The sequence below is a fragment of the Phyllostomus hastatus genome, unplaced genomic scaffold (assembly GCF_019186645.2).
Source record: "Phyllostomus hastatus isolate PE091 unplaced genomic scaffold, TTU_PhHast_1.1 phas_scaffold_114, whole genome shotgun sequence".
NCBI classification, from domain to species: domain Eukaryota; kingdom Metazoa; phylum Chordata; class Mammalia; order Chiroptera; family Phyllostomidae; genus Phyllostomus; species Phyllostomus hastatus.
This window is the reverse complement of record NW_025334006.1, coordinates 9,859,743-9,874,567: the sequence shown is the minus strand read 5'-3', so window position 1 is coordinate 9,874,567 and position 14,825 is coordinate 9,859,743. Positions and strand designations below refer to the sequence as shown.

General features: G+C 43.7%; 1 protein-coding gene and 1 pseudogene across 2 annotated transcripts in view; one reads left to right on the top strand and one right to left on the bottom strand.

The window, feature by feature from the left end:
- Window positions 1-220: 220 nt before the first annotated feature.
- Window positions 221-1,611, bottom strand: LOC123829716 (annotated as a pseudogene).
- A 4,060-nt stretch (window positions 1,612-5,671) lies between these two features.
- The window catches only part of AHCYL2 (adenosylhomocysteinase like 2), a 149,702-nt gene continuing 140,548 nt past the window's right edge, over window positions 5,672-14,825 (top strand). For both annotated transcript variants that reach the window (XM_045855553.1, XM_045855551.1), the window contains exon 1: window positions 5,672-6,127. In XM_045855553.1, coding sequence (XP_045711509.1) covers window positions 5,750-6,127 — 378 coding nt within the window. In that variant the 5' untranslated portion in view covers window positions 5,672-5,749. The remainder of the gene's footprint in view (window positions 6,128-14,825) is intronic.

The window sequence follows — 14,825 nt, the reverse complement described above, 5'->3', positions numbered from 1 at the left end:
TTTTTTGATCTCTGAACTTTTTTCAAAAGATTTTATTTATTTATTTATAGATAGAAGGGGAGGGAGAGAGAAAGACAGGGAGAGAAACATCTATGTGTGGTTGCTTCTCACATGGCCTCCACTGGGGACCTGGCCTGCAACCCAGGCATGTGCCCTGACTGGGAATCGAACCAGTGACCCTTTGGTTCGCAGCCCGCACTCAGTCCACTGAGCTACACCAGCAGGGCTCATCTCTGAATGTTTTGTTGGCCTCCTGCTCCAAGGGGTGCTCCACTTCCACTGCCTGTAACACCTCAGAACTTGGGTGCCATTGACCTCAGACACCACTTTGCTGTCCACAATCCTGCAGATGGTAGTCTTCGGATGGTTTGTATGGAGTGGCTGTTGTCTAGAGCATGACCAAGACCGAAGTCCTGCTTTCTTGCAGTAGGCAGCAGTAGGTGGCCATCTCAGCCTCCAGCTTGACCTTGATGTTCAGCAGGGCCTCCTACTCCTGGGCCTGGTGCTGTCCCTCTGCCCAGGACTAGCCCAGCTCTGACTCCAGGTGTAGCAGGATCCCATTAAGCTGTTCCACCAGCCTGGAATAGCACCTCTCAGGCTCTTCTCCAAACTGGCCTGCAGATTTCTCAACAAGCCCATGTTGACCTCCAAGGAATGACTGTACATCTTAGCTCTGTGTCATCTCAGCAGCTCCCATCTTAGCGGACTGTCAGGTGACCACTGGTGCTCTCCTTAATCTGTGGGTACCAGTACTCGTTTTGTTCCTCTTGGTTCTTCTGAGTCATCTCATCATACTGGGCCTGGATGTCCGCATGATCTTGCCGAGGTCCCGAAATTTGGGGGCACCCAACTCCATGGTCAACCCAGAGTTAGCAATCTGGTTTTGTAGACCATTTACTTCCTCTTCATGGTTCTTCACGAAGACCACCTCCTCCTTGAGAGCCTCAATCTCTGTCTCCAGCTGCAGGCGACTGATATTGATGTCATCAGTGACCTTTTGGAGCCCATTGATATCATTCTCCAGTCTGGCACATGCCTAGATGTTTCATACTTGACAGTGAGGTCATCAGCAGGAGGATGGGCATTGTAAGTCTCCAGAATGATGCAGGCATTGTCCACAGAGATGTCAAAGATCCGAGCCCTTAGGTCCTCAGTGGTCTTGAAACAATGCCCCCAGTGTCTGACCTGGGGTCCCTTCTTTCCAGGTGTTCCTGGATTTTGCTCTTCAGTCTCCAATGATCAGCTTCCAAGTTTCTTACCCTCTCCAGGTAGGAGGCCAGGTTGTCATTCAGGCATCACACAGTCTCCCTTTCCTTCTGGATGCCCCCTATGCCTGCCAGACCCCCTGCTATCCCCGCAGCCAAGTCCCTGCCCCAGATCACCAACCCCCCTGCATGTTGTGGAGTGGGACATGGAGATCTGGGAGCCTTAGCCCCTGGCACCTGCATAGACGTTGACCACACTGCTGGCTGGCTGGGCCTGGTGACGGGGCAACTGCACAGAGCCCAGGGTCCAGTAGTTTGTGGAGAAGCTGAAGTGGGTGCCGAAGTTCACGTTGTTCAGGGAGGAAGCTAAGAAGCCAAGACTCAGACTCAAGCAGCAGTCTAGCATGCTTTCATTTAAAGGCCTCGTTTATTTTCTGAATCTTCACTTCTTGAAACAGCATATTCTTTCACCAATAAAATATCATTAGTCTCTGAGGTTATTAATGATTTTTGGGGGGTCTTGATTTTTTTCTTTGTGCGTAGCCTCTGTTTCCTCCAAGTTATTTATTCTTTTTCTGCTTTCTTATGTTGGTCTCTGTCTTTCATATTAAAAGTTTTCTTCATATATCTGATGACTTTGTGCATCTGCTTGTACTTGAGTATGAAATTAATGGTTTTCTGGAAACTCTGAACATGTGTGTGGTCTTCACCAAGGGTGATGCAGCTGGTCTATTTCCTTATGAAACTTTCAAGTCAGTATCTTCAAGTTTTCTCTCTTGGACTGATCATATATCTCAGCCATTCTTTCATCCTCCTGCATGAAGGATACATTCCTGCCTGCCAGGGTGTGGAGGCTGAATGAGCTGAGTGAGAGAAGAAGACCTATGATCTAAATATTTTATAAACTAAATAGTTCATAAAATTATGCTTAATTACCTGGCTGCAGTATGGTATTCACATCTTTAACTGTGTTTGGTGTCCCTCAGCAAAAAAGATGGCAGAAGCCAGCAACTGGGTAGGGATGGAGTTCCAAATGGCTGAGGAGTGTGCCCCAATGTTTGACCCCAACCAGTGCACAGTGCCTGAATAAATAAAGGATGAATATCAGTTTCCTTCCAGTGCTCCAACTTCTTATGTTTTGTAACCACATCCCACTTAAGAATTAATTCATCCTCTTAGTAATCAATTCTAGTGGCAGTCCAGGTAGGCAGCTGCTGCCTCTGAGCCCCAACGCATGCCAGGTGGCTGTACCACAGCTCCCCTGTGCATTAGAGAGAAGAAAGAAATCAGTTATAGAGCTGCTAATCTCTGCCCTGACAGCTGGAGGATGAAGCTCTGGGCTTGTTCTTTATAACAGGAAGGAAATTCTGAGAGCCAGAGTGTGAAGAGAAAGCTTAAGAAGTCATGGGTGTCTGGTACTTGTGGGATTTGTAGAAATGGCCGTGCTCAGAAGCCTGCCACTACATAGCATCAGGCACAAATTTGAAGACCAGGGTACAAGACTGCATTCAGGGTAGGACAACTCCACAAATGAACAGATTTCCAAGATAGTGGTAGCACAGAGAAGGAGATCAAGGTGGGTGGGATTCTGTAGGACAGATGGAGCTCTCCCTCTCCTTCTTGCCAGGGGAAAAATAGTTACTTCAAAGACTAGATGTCCAGTGGCCTTCTGGAATTGTCAGGGCTATTACTCTCTGAGCAACCATCAACTGTACAACCCCCTTTACCTCAGTTTCTCTGAGAATAGAGAAGACATAAAGTATTTTATAATCTATCACCCACAGTCAACCGCACTTTAATGTATTTTGTTTTTTTCAAGTATTATTTATACAGTTAAAATCTCATGGAATATGCAATTTTGTTTCCTGCTTTTAGTTTTGTTGGTTGGGATCACTTCCCCCTTTTTTTTAAAAGATTTTATTTATTTATTTTTAGAGAGGGAAGGGAGAGGAGGAGAGAGAGAGAGAGAGAGAGAGAGAGAGAGAGAGAGAGGGAGGGAGGGAGGGAGAGAAACATCAATGTGAGGTTGCTGGGGGTCATGGCCTGCAACCCAGGCATGTACCCTGACTGGGAATCGAAACTGTGACACTTTGGTTCGCAGCCCGTACTCAATCCATTGAGCTATGCCAGCCAGGGCGCTTTTAGTTTATTATGTTATCAAAAGCTTTCATTTCCCTCTATCATTAAAAAAAAATTCCTGGAGCCCTAGCTGGGTGGCTCAGTGGTTGGAGCATTGTCCCATACATCAAAAGGTTGTGTGTTCGATTCCTGGTCAGGGCACATCCTAGATTGTGGGTCGTACGATCCCTGGTCATAGTGGGTACAGGGGGGAACCAGATGATGTCTCTCTCACGTGGATGTTTCTCTCTCTCCCCCCTCCCCTTCCTCTATCTCAAAAAAAAAAAAATCAATAAACTTATCCTTGCATGAGGATTAAAAAAATTCTTAGCAAAATTTGTAACCATTCCCTTCTTATTGGACATTAAAGTAGTTTCACATACCTTTTTGTTGTTAAAAATAAAACCACCGTACATGTATTTATGCTTATACCCCCTAAATTCAGAAGGGTGGATGCTGTGGCTGGGACTTCACTGGCCTCACTATGTCTGCCATTTTCAATTTTCAGAGTCTGTTGACGCTAACCTAGCTGCCTGTGTGTACCTTTGCTTATATCTGATCCTTGGCATTCAGCTTCCTGAACAGAAATAAAAATGGATTGTTGGCATATTTTGGAAGTGCAGCAGAATTGGTGAGCAGAAGAGTCCTTATGTTGCAGTATGCTGTGATGGCCTTCGGCATCCTCTTCTGCAGCAGCTTGGGGAAATACCTTAATGTAATTGCCATCGGATTTCAATATGAAAAGGGGATTTATCTGCAGAAAATAATGGAAGGAATGGTTAACCCTTTATCTCTGAACATTGAATGAGATAAATTTCCAGCTGCTGCTCTTTTTGTAGGACCAATGTTCTATCTGAATAAGTAGGGTGTGGCCATTTAATACCCAAAGAGTGTGGGAATCAATCTCAGTACTGCCACCACAACATTACATCCTCCAAATGTCATTCTGCTGTGTCAGATATCAGTTTTTAGTTAGCTATCTCTAAAACATAGTACAAAAAAAAATTAGTAAATTATTCAAGTTCCTTTTACTGTTATTTGGAAATGATAAATCTTTACAGAATGAGACCTTAAAAATCAGCATTCACACTGTATTTAACATTCCTCTGTGTCACAGGTGACAAACACAAGGCCCTTGGGCAAATCCCACCCTCCACCTTGTTTTATCCTGCCCACACCTTGTTCCTACCCCATGGCAGCACCAAGCTCTCACTTAACCAGTGTTAAGGAGTAGTTACATTTGCAGTCCTAAAATTACATTCAGCCCTTTTAAGGCAACCATGAAGCTGATGTTGCCCCGGATGAAAATGAGTTTGACACCCCTGTTCTATGCTGATAATCTTTTTTAAAAATTAACTATTTTTAGAGAGAGGGGAAAGGAGGGAGAAAGAGAGAGAAACAAGAATGTGTGTGGTTGCCTCTCACGTGACCCCCACTGGAGTCCAGTTACTGGGACCCCAGGCATGTGCCCTGACTGGGAATCGAACTGGGGACCATTTGGTTTGCAGGCCCGCCTTCAATCCACTGACCCACACTAGCCATGGCTGATAGATTTATCTTAATCTCATGTTATTTCCATAGTAGAATGAATAGGTCAAAGATGTGGCCTCGTTTACAGAAAAGCAAAATTGCACAGCCTTGAAATTTCGACCTAATAATATGTAATTTCTTGTGGGGCTAATTTTAAACTTACAGACTCAGGATGGGCCAGAAACTGCCACAGCAGGAATTTTATTCCTTCTAAAAACAATGTCATTTAAATCCGGAACGGTGTCAAAATACCGATTTCACACAAGCAGTTAAATCAATCAACTTGAAACGTGAGGAAGGAGCTCTTCTCACGTGACGCTGCCGCTTTTCCTTTAAATGCTCACGTGATCGCAAACGTGCACACTTGGAGGAATTCAAGCTTTCAGGGTCATTCCTCCCCCACCTTCCCAACCCTAAGGTTTTTGGCGTTCCTTCTACTGAAACCATAATTCCTCTGGAGACTTTCTCTTCCTCCTACCCCCTTCATCGTATCACCTATTCTTTCCGTTCGTTGCGGGCCGTAGAGCTCCGTCTGTCTTACAGAACGCCACTTACTCCAGGAAAGGCGACGGAAACTACAACTCCCAGGGGGCATCGCGGGCACCGCCCCTTGGAGACCCGCAGTGTAGGTCGGGGGCTGAGGTTCCACGGTCTTTTCATCGCAAGTGGCCGGGAGCTAGCGCACTACAGGTTCCGTGGTGCCTCTCTCCCAAGCTGAGCAGGAGGGGGCGGGGGCGGGAGCTCGGGGCTTGCGGGCAGGGGAGTGGAGGCAGGGGGTGGGAGCGGAGGCGATGGAGGGGAGGAGAGGAGGAATGGGGGAGGGAAGAGGAAAGGAGGCAGGAGGCGGGGCCCAACTGGAGCTGGAGTCAAAGCCGGCGGTTGCATCGGAGTCGGTGATGTCGGTGCAGGTCGTGTCAGCTGCGGCTGCCGGGAAAGTACCAAAAGTGGACCTGAAGGACCTGAGCCCCTCCGAGGCGGAGCCGCAACGAAGACTGAGCACAGCGGCTGTGAGCTCCATGGCTCCTCCGGCGGGTGGCGGGGACCCCGAAGCTCCAGCTCCCACCGCGGAGCGGCCCCCAGCCCCTGGCCCGGGCTCGGGGCCCGCCGCCGCCGCCGCTGCTGCTGCTTTCAGCCCTGCTGCCGGGAAGGTGCCTCAGGCGTCGGCCATGAAGCGGAGCGACCCCCATCACCAGCACCAGCGGCACCGCGACGGCGGCGAGGCCCTGCTCAGCCCCGACGGCTCCGTAACCGAGGCGCCGCGCACAGTCAAGAAGGTACTGGCGCCGGGCTGCCTTTCGTGGAGAGAGTGAGAGAGGAAGGGAGGGGGAACCGCACACAGATCCTCTCGGCACCGCAGCACCACCCTCCACGCCCCCCTTCTGATCTCGGAGGCAGAAAGACCCCTTTTTCCTTAAGCCCACTTTCAAAAATACCCCCACCCGGCCTCCAGTGCTGGGGATCGAAGACTCCAGCCGACCCGGCCGTACTTCGCTATGAATAACATGGAGGTAGCACTCTCCACTACTACTTGGAATGGGCAGGGAGAGGAGAGGTACCAAATACTCCGATTCCCTGCACCCCCAACATACTCCCGTGTTATTTTTCAGACACTCCAGGGAGAAGACCCCGATGGTACAGAAAAACCTTACCGTTTATGAGAGTTCACCCAGCAATAAGGGCAGAAAGATCTTTTCTGATTGTAGTTCAGAGTAAGCAGTAGTTAGCTCCCGTTGAAATCCTCAGTTCTTCGGTTTCTGTGCAGATGACGACTTTATGATGCCTTTTTGTGGTCAACTGCTCCCATAGGGAAGTGCGATGCTGTGCCCTTCACTCTTCTGCAACATCCCTGCATCTTCTCTGACTGTAGAAGGGTGATGGAGAGATTCTCTTCACTCTTTTAAGAGGTTTGTCCTCTCGGCTCAGTAGTTGGCCACCAGGATCATTAGATTGTGTATGGAGAGTGATTGTTTTATTAATTCCTTTTAGTATGACCTGCAGTGTTAGGAAGAAACGCTACTACTTTTGGGAGTGGCTGTCATTGTGGGTCTTTCTGTCTCAGCTGTCAGCTTCTTTCAGATAGTTTTGAAGAGACAGTAGCCTTGGAGCACTGGGGAGTAAGTATGCCAAGATGTAGAATACTTCCGTATCACCCTTACAATGGTTATGCCTAGTGTTTCTCCTCTCATAAAGCTAAATCAGCATAGAAAAAATAGTCAAATATTGGAAAAGAGATATGTGGATCGTGTGAAAAAGGATATGGCTGTAATTTCTGAAGTACAATATGTACACAGCGCTTTATGTTTTTTTGTTGTTGTGAATGATTTTTAATTCTTTATCAGAACACTAAAGTGATGGGAAGTCTGCATTGGTTTCACCGCAGAACTCAGCTGAATTGGAACCTTGGATCCAGCCTTTTGTTGTTATAACCTCATGATTAAGGTATAAAGCAGATGACCCTTTTATTCTAACTACGCAAATATAGCCAACCATGTGAATAGCCAACCATGTCAGAGGCAAGACTGAAGGAATACGTGTAATTATGCTTTAGGGCTGTGTCCTTGTTGTTTGCAGTATGAAACTTACTTGGGAGGAATTACAGGAGGAAAGGTACCTAAATATGAGCTCGGAAATCTAAAACATGTTTCTGACTAGTTCATTTGCCTTATAACTTTGGCCAGATCTTGCCTTGTGATTAAGAATCTTTTTGTGTAAAATCTGCAATTTGATTACATCTCTTGAGGGTAAGAGTGTTTAACAAATTGTTTTTGGAACAGAGGATTTACTGTCAGGCAGACCTGATTTGAATCCTGGTACCCCCAACTAAGTAGCTTTTGGGTAGTGTTCTCTGAACCTTAGTTTCTTCTTCTATAAAATAAGGACACTGATCTGATTGAGGATTATAAATATTTGGTGAGGGCTTTAGCATTGAACTTGGCACATGTAGTAGTGTCTTAAAAAATAATAGCTATTGTTATTAAGATTTATTTTATTCTTCCACCCATTTTAGCCTAAGTGCATGCTACCATGACCTCCTCTGAAAGGTACACACAAATCAACAGCTTCTATATAAAGAAGTTTAAAAATCACAGGCCTGCATATCAATCTTTTTCTTAATTCTAGGTGTGCTTCTTGACCATTTTTTTTTGTTGCCAAACCACCATCTTGCTGTTTTCCCAACATTAAAATGTAGGTTCCGTGAGTCCTGATTTACTCAGCACCTCAGGGCTATGGAAGACAGGGCTGAGCTTGCCTTACAATGTTAATTGCTACCAAAAAAATAACTTAGGTGCTGGAAGTGAAGCAGGTACAACTCTGGGCAAGGGTGCAGCTGTATGACACAACTTAAAGGCATTGCCAAGCTACTTTCTGGGGACAGAAGCTTTAACTAAGTTAAAATAAGTGTATGAGACTGCCCTTCTCTCCTCATGATGAAAGTCACCTCACCAAGGTACGACAGAGTGATATTTTTATATGTTGAGCCTTTCTTGATTCTTAGATTGTTTAGTTAATCATTCTGACCTTGATTGACTCCCTTCTGCTTTTATATAGTGTAGGGAGAGACTGGGGATACTTAGGAATTGAAATAGCTGCCCTGTTGCTTTAATGTAACTGTCACATACAAGTTTGTTTATTGTAAGTCACATTTCCATTGGTTTCCCTTACTCCAGTCATGTATCTGTCTACATTTTTCTTAGTTCTGTTACTCTGCTCAGCCACACAAGGGGAATAAACTTTTTACAAAAGCCAGAATTCCCAAGTGCAGTAGTTAGTAAGAACGAACATTTGATGTGCAGGTTACTCAGTCACGTCTTGTCTTTGACTCAAATTACATCGTGTAATTTTTGATGCTCTGAGGACCTCGTCATTGTGGCTCGGATATGTTTGTATATAATGTTTTTCTTTATAAGCTCACATTAAGTGAATCCAACAAACCAAAAACCTCTATAAGGAGTCATTTGTGAAATGGGAAGAGAAGTTCCACAGTGAATGGAGTGGTGAAGTTGAGAGGATTTCTTCCCTATGTTCTTAAAAATGGGGTTATAGGAATGGCACAACACAGAAGGGAAAACAAGGCAGAAGAGGATTTATTTCATAAAAGTTAAAACTTTCTGACAAGTAAGGCTGCGAGGAAAGAACCTCAACTGGTTTGTGCTTACGTTAGTGTCAGTAATGAACGTGTTCAAGCAGATTTTTTTTGGTAAAGATATCCACTTTGCACTGGCTTTGTTGCTGTCAGCAGAGAATGAGTTGAGCCATGTTAGTGCTTTCTTGGCTGAATTCTTTCAGCTCTTGACTTAGTTAATTATGGGTTATTTAAGTGGAATTTTTCGGATCTAGGCATGGGAACGTGGAAGCAGTGCAACTCCCTTGCCAGTTAGGAAAGTACAGCCCTGCAGAATGTTCAGTGAGGCAGTTGGCATATTAACCTTAATAATAATTAGCATTAATTGGCCTTTTATTGTATAAGCCAACAATTGTAGGTGTTTTTTCTGATCCTGACAATAACGCCTTGAGATACAGGTGGCATTATCTCCACCTTGTAAATGAGGAAATGAGGTCCGGAGAGGTAAAGTGCCTCGCCCAAGGTTATACATCTAGAAAGTGGCGGAGGTGGAAATTAAACCTTTGTCTGAAACCTTGCCTGTCTCCGAAGCCGGTGTCCTTGTCAGTACGCCGCACCGATTCTTCCAACTTCCTGGATGCTTTGGTTTTGGTCTTCACCCAGAACTCTTTGAAAATACCTATGAATTAATTCTAAGGTACATGTGTCTGGTTCAAGCCTTAGGTTATCTCAAAACCAAATAAGGGTCTGAATCAGGGCTTTAGGGAGAGGATGGGGAAAAAATGGTACAAATGTAGAACCTCAAAGAATTGTAAAATTAGAAGAGAGGAAGAAGAGCATCTTATTTAGAAAAAAGCATTGTAAGATCAGTAATGCATTTTCTCATTAGTAATTTACTATTTACCTGAGAAATTTATTCTTATTTTTTAAATCATAAATAAATATGGAATACCTAAGGAATATGTTTCCTTTTCCTGCCCAGCTAACAATTTCCCCTGTTCTTTAAGTCCCACCTTCTTTATGAATCTCTAATTAATCTCTGCTTAAACTTTTTGCAAGTTAGAAGGGGAAGCATACCTTATATATTCCAGCTGTGTACCAGGCATTGTATTGGAGCTTTACATACACTATTTTATTTAATCCTTTTAACAGCTGTCATAGATAGGTAGGGTTATCCTTGTTTTATTGAAAGGTGAGGGAATTAAGGAATTTGTTTCAAGTTTACACATTTAGGAAAGCGGTGGAGCTGACAGAACTCTAATCTGCTTGACTCCAAAGCCCAAACTCGGTTGCTTTTCAATTGAAGTATTTCTGTGATCAAAACTCAGATAGAATCTTAACCTGTGTATTTTTTGTGGATGTTTTTATTTCACTAACAGGTAGTTTCTTTTTACTTATTGAGCTTGTTTAGTGGTCTTACCATGTATTTATGTGAATGTGTTATGAAACTTCTGAGAAGGTAGCCCTTTTTTTATATTATAATTTGTGAATTCTCTTCTCCTTGGACCTGTTTGGGAAAGTCCAGGCATTAAGAGCTGTTTTAGGAGGTTGCCCAGAATTGACCTTACAGTTGGGTACTTGGTGTTCCGAGGAAAAACTTGGGTCCAGTTAATTCAAGAAATAGATAGTTCATGAAAAAGAGAATGTTTCTTGACTGTATCATTTTCTTGAAAGTATTCCCCTCCCCCACAATGAGAGGAAAAACAAAGGATATTTTGGCATCTTTTTTCAGACTCTGGTCAAGTGGAGTTTATAAAGCGTATGCCATTTCTCTTTGGCGGTTCTTGTTTAAATAATTCAGAAGGTACAACTGAGGTGGGTGCGGGAACCGTCTGGCAGTTGCCCTGGTCTGCTGCCCTGCCACTGTGTTCAGGTGTCACGCACAATTGGAGGAGCTGAAATTCCATTTACCCAATGAGAGGTTCAGTAAGCTTGATCAGGTTTCTGTGGAATGTGTAGGAGCTTTTTATAGTCTGAATGACCTGTGGCCTGAGATTTGCTGAGACCCCAGTGAGCAGAGGAGAACGTGGTGGATTGAAATTTCTTCTGTAACGTTCTAAGCCTAAAACTATTTTGATTGAATTAAATAATTTAAGACATTTCAGTACCCCACTTCCCCAAGTATAGTCTGCAACAATTCTATTAACCATTTTCCTTCTTGGCCACTGCATTAATAGCTGGTGATTTCCTATTCTCTTTCCCATGTGGAAATGTATCCTTTTGGGGGACCTAGTTTTTCTTAGCTTGGAACCTATATTAAGGAAGGGTACAGAAGTTTTAGAGGTGCTAGTGGAATTTCTCTAACTATAAATCAGGCTTTTCCTTAAAGCCTTTCTGAATACTGCAAAACTGTCATTGAAAGTTAAGTAACCTGAGACTAAAACCAGCTTCATCTTCCCCACAAACTTAATGTCCTGCATTGTTCCAATGTGAACCCTTCTGATCAGTCTAAAAGATTAGAGATCATTGACTACATTTTCTTGGAAACTCTTCTCTTGGCTTCAGTTATAACTCTTCACTCATGGCCACCATTTACTGAATGCCTAGCCTCTGCCAGACAGCTATCTCTCTATTTCATCTCATTTACTTGGAACAACTTTATCAGATGAATATTATTATTTTACAGACAAGAAAATATAGTTTCGAAAAGAGTAATTAACTTGCCCAAGGCTTTGCCAATCTGGGATGCCTTTAGGATTAGCAAAATGCAACACTGCCTGCAGCAACAGCGGCAGGCCTCGCCCCACTGCCAGCCCCCTGCCTCCCCGTCCAAACTCCTCCATGAAATCTGCTTAAGCTACCGCACCTAGGCTGTGTTGAAACCCCTCTGCAACCTTTTGGATATCAAGATCTACAAGTTGCCCCTTGGTTATTAGTGAATTCCCATGTAGTGTCAGCCTCCAGCAGCATGATCCGGTTCCACAGTGGCGATGCTGTTAGTGTGGCACCTGGTATCCAGAACTGCAATGGTGCAGCCTAAGCTACAGCATCTGCTTGGCATTAGCAAACATATCTTTCCAAAGCCCATTTTGTATGTGATTTTGGGTGGTGTTTTTAGCTGTGTAGCCCTGAAGAAGGTTCTTTGCTCTGAAAGTTACCTCATATCCTATCTGTATATTTGTTTTCTGTTTAATTCAGCCAGAGCTGCCTTCTGCTGTTTGTGGAACTGAGTGATGCACTGGTTGAACCTAACCATCTGCCTTTTTAGTTGTCTGCATCAATGGGGATGACAGTTGCTAGAGAAAATCAGAAAACCAGGCAGATCAAATTCATAATCATCAACCTCCCATGCATAATCAATATGCCTAGCAATGTTATACATTTCTCTAGTAAGTTCACTTTTCCACTCACTAGAAATGACTGTTTCACACCGTCTCTATTTATTTCTATTCTCTTGTGTTTTCATTTTTTGTTTTATTTTCTTTTTTTAAGTTTATTGGGGTGATGTTGGTTAATAAAGTTATATAGATTTTAGGTATACAGTTCTATAACACATCATCTGTATGTTGTATTTTGTGTTTACTACCCCAAGTCAAGTCTCCTGTGTTCTTCTTTTTAAACCAGTGATATGTCTTATACTTTATTATAAAAACAAAAGATACCGAAGGGAATCCCTTCATCTTTGCACCCCCCAAATCTACAAACCTACCTGCATCTGGGGCTTATCTTTTACTCATTCCCACCTGTTACGGTGGAGGGCATGTCCTTTATTTCAGTGGTCCCCAACCTTTTTTGCACCAGGGACCAGTTTCATGGAAGACAATTTTTCCTTGGATGGGTGTGGGTGTGTGTGGGGGGGTGGGGAGATAGGCAGTAATGTGCGTGGAGTCCACAGACCCAGAGCGGGAAGGTTGGGGACCCCTGCTTTATTTTAGCAAAGACCAGTCCCTCCACAGGTGCTCTAATCACATTCTTGCTTGCTCTCTCTCTCTCTCTCTCTCTCTCTTTTTTTTAAAGAGAGAGAAACATCAGTTCTGTTGTTCCACTTATTTACGCATTCATTGGTTGCTGCTTGTATGTGCCCTGACCAGGCAAACCTGCAGCCTTGGTGTATTGGAACGACACTCTAACCAGTTGAGCTACCTGGCCAGGGCTGTCTTGTCTTCTTAAAGAATGTCTTCCTTTGGTTATTTCCTCTTTCTGCTAGAATCTTGCCTGCAGTATTCAGACTTGCTCTAACCTCTCCCATTTTGAAAGCCCTGTCCTTTGACCCCCGTATTTCCTTTCTGCTACTCCTGTCTGTCTGATCCTTTCACAGTTAAGCTTCTTAAAGGAGTTTGCAAAACGTGCTCTGTACACTTTTTCCCATGAACTCTTTAACCTACTCCTGCTCTTACACTCCCACCCAAACAAAGCCCTCTTGACAAAGTTGCCAGTGCCCATCACGTTGGGAAACGCAGCCATCGGGTTTCAGTCCTCATCATGTCAGACCCCTTGACATCATCTGACACCGACTTCTTAGCAAAACAGTTTCCTTTCTTGGCTTCCAGGACACTGTTCTTTACTCTTTTTTCTCTGTTTTTCCCCTCTTTTTTTACACTGTTTTTCTCTTATTTCTGTGGCTGCTCCTTCTCACTCTTATTTTTTGGCTCTTTCTCCTTGATTCCGTGCCCTCTGCTCTTCCCATTATGTTTTCTCCCTAAGTCATCCACACCGTTCCTATGTCTTTGAGTACCACCTACGTACCAACAATTGCCCAGATGTTTTCTGTAGCCGAGACCTTCCTTCTGACTGCTGGCCAGTGTTGTGTGTGCACTGCCTGCTTGCAGTTGGGCTTCAAAACTAACATGTCTGAAATAGAAATTTTTATCGCCTTGTCCAATCCCCAAATAATGTTCTTCTTATTTTCTTCGTATCAGTAAAATTGTATTTGTTACTTTTTCTTTTGTTAGAAAAATTGTTTTTGTGTGTGTGTGTATTGGAACAACTGGATATTCTTTTTTTTAATCATTTTTTGTTGTTATTTTATTAGCTGTCACAATTTTTTTCCCTTTGCCCTCCTCCGCCCCCCCCCCCCGACTCCCACAGCCAATCCCCACACTGTTGTCCATGTCCATGGGTCATTCATACATGTTCTATGTCTAGTCCCTTCCCCTGCTTTCCACCATTGTCCCTCTCTCCCCTCCTCTCTGGTCACTTTCAGTCTAATCAAACAATTTTTAATTACACAAGTAACACTTGCAGGTATTGTTTGTAAGATAATTCAGTCTAGGAAAACAGTCCTTCCTTGGCCCTCAGCCAGTCTCCCTTCCCAGAGGTGACTTTTACTCCCAATTTGTCTTTATTGACTTTTTTCTCTGACTTCACATAGAGAAATTTATAGTTTTATAATTTGTACATAAATAAAAGCATTCTACATATATATTATTTTACAGGTTGCTTTTTTACTTAATATGTTTGGAGCTTTTTACATATTACTACATATATACGTATATCTATCTCATTCTTTTTAACTGCTGAGTTGATTTCCAAAGTCTATACTATTGTTTATTTTTATTAATATTAACATTTTTAATTTATTGATTTTAGAGAGGGAAAGAAAGGGGGGAGAGAGGGAGGGAGGGAAGGAGTGTAATTATACAATAGTTAGAAGCAGTTTATTAAGTTTGTAATCTTTTAGATCGCAGGTGGCAAATCCGGCCCTCCTTGTTTCTACCCGAGCTCTCGCTTAACTGTTAAGGAGTAGTTTACATTTATACAGTGACATTTATAGAATGACACTTGACCCTTTGAAGGCAACAGTGAGGCCGATGTGGCCCCCGGTGAAAATGAGTTTGACACCCCTGGTTTAGATCCTCGCTACTCAAACTGGTCCATACCAGAAGCATTGGCATCACCTGGGAGCTTGGTAGAAATGTACAGTCTCAGGTAATTATGGTTCTGGACTAATGTATAGCCACTAGAACCTC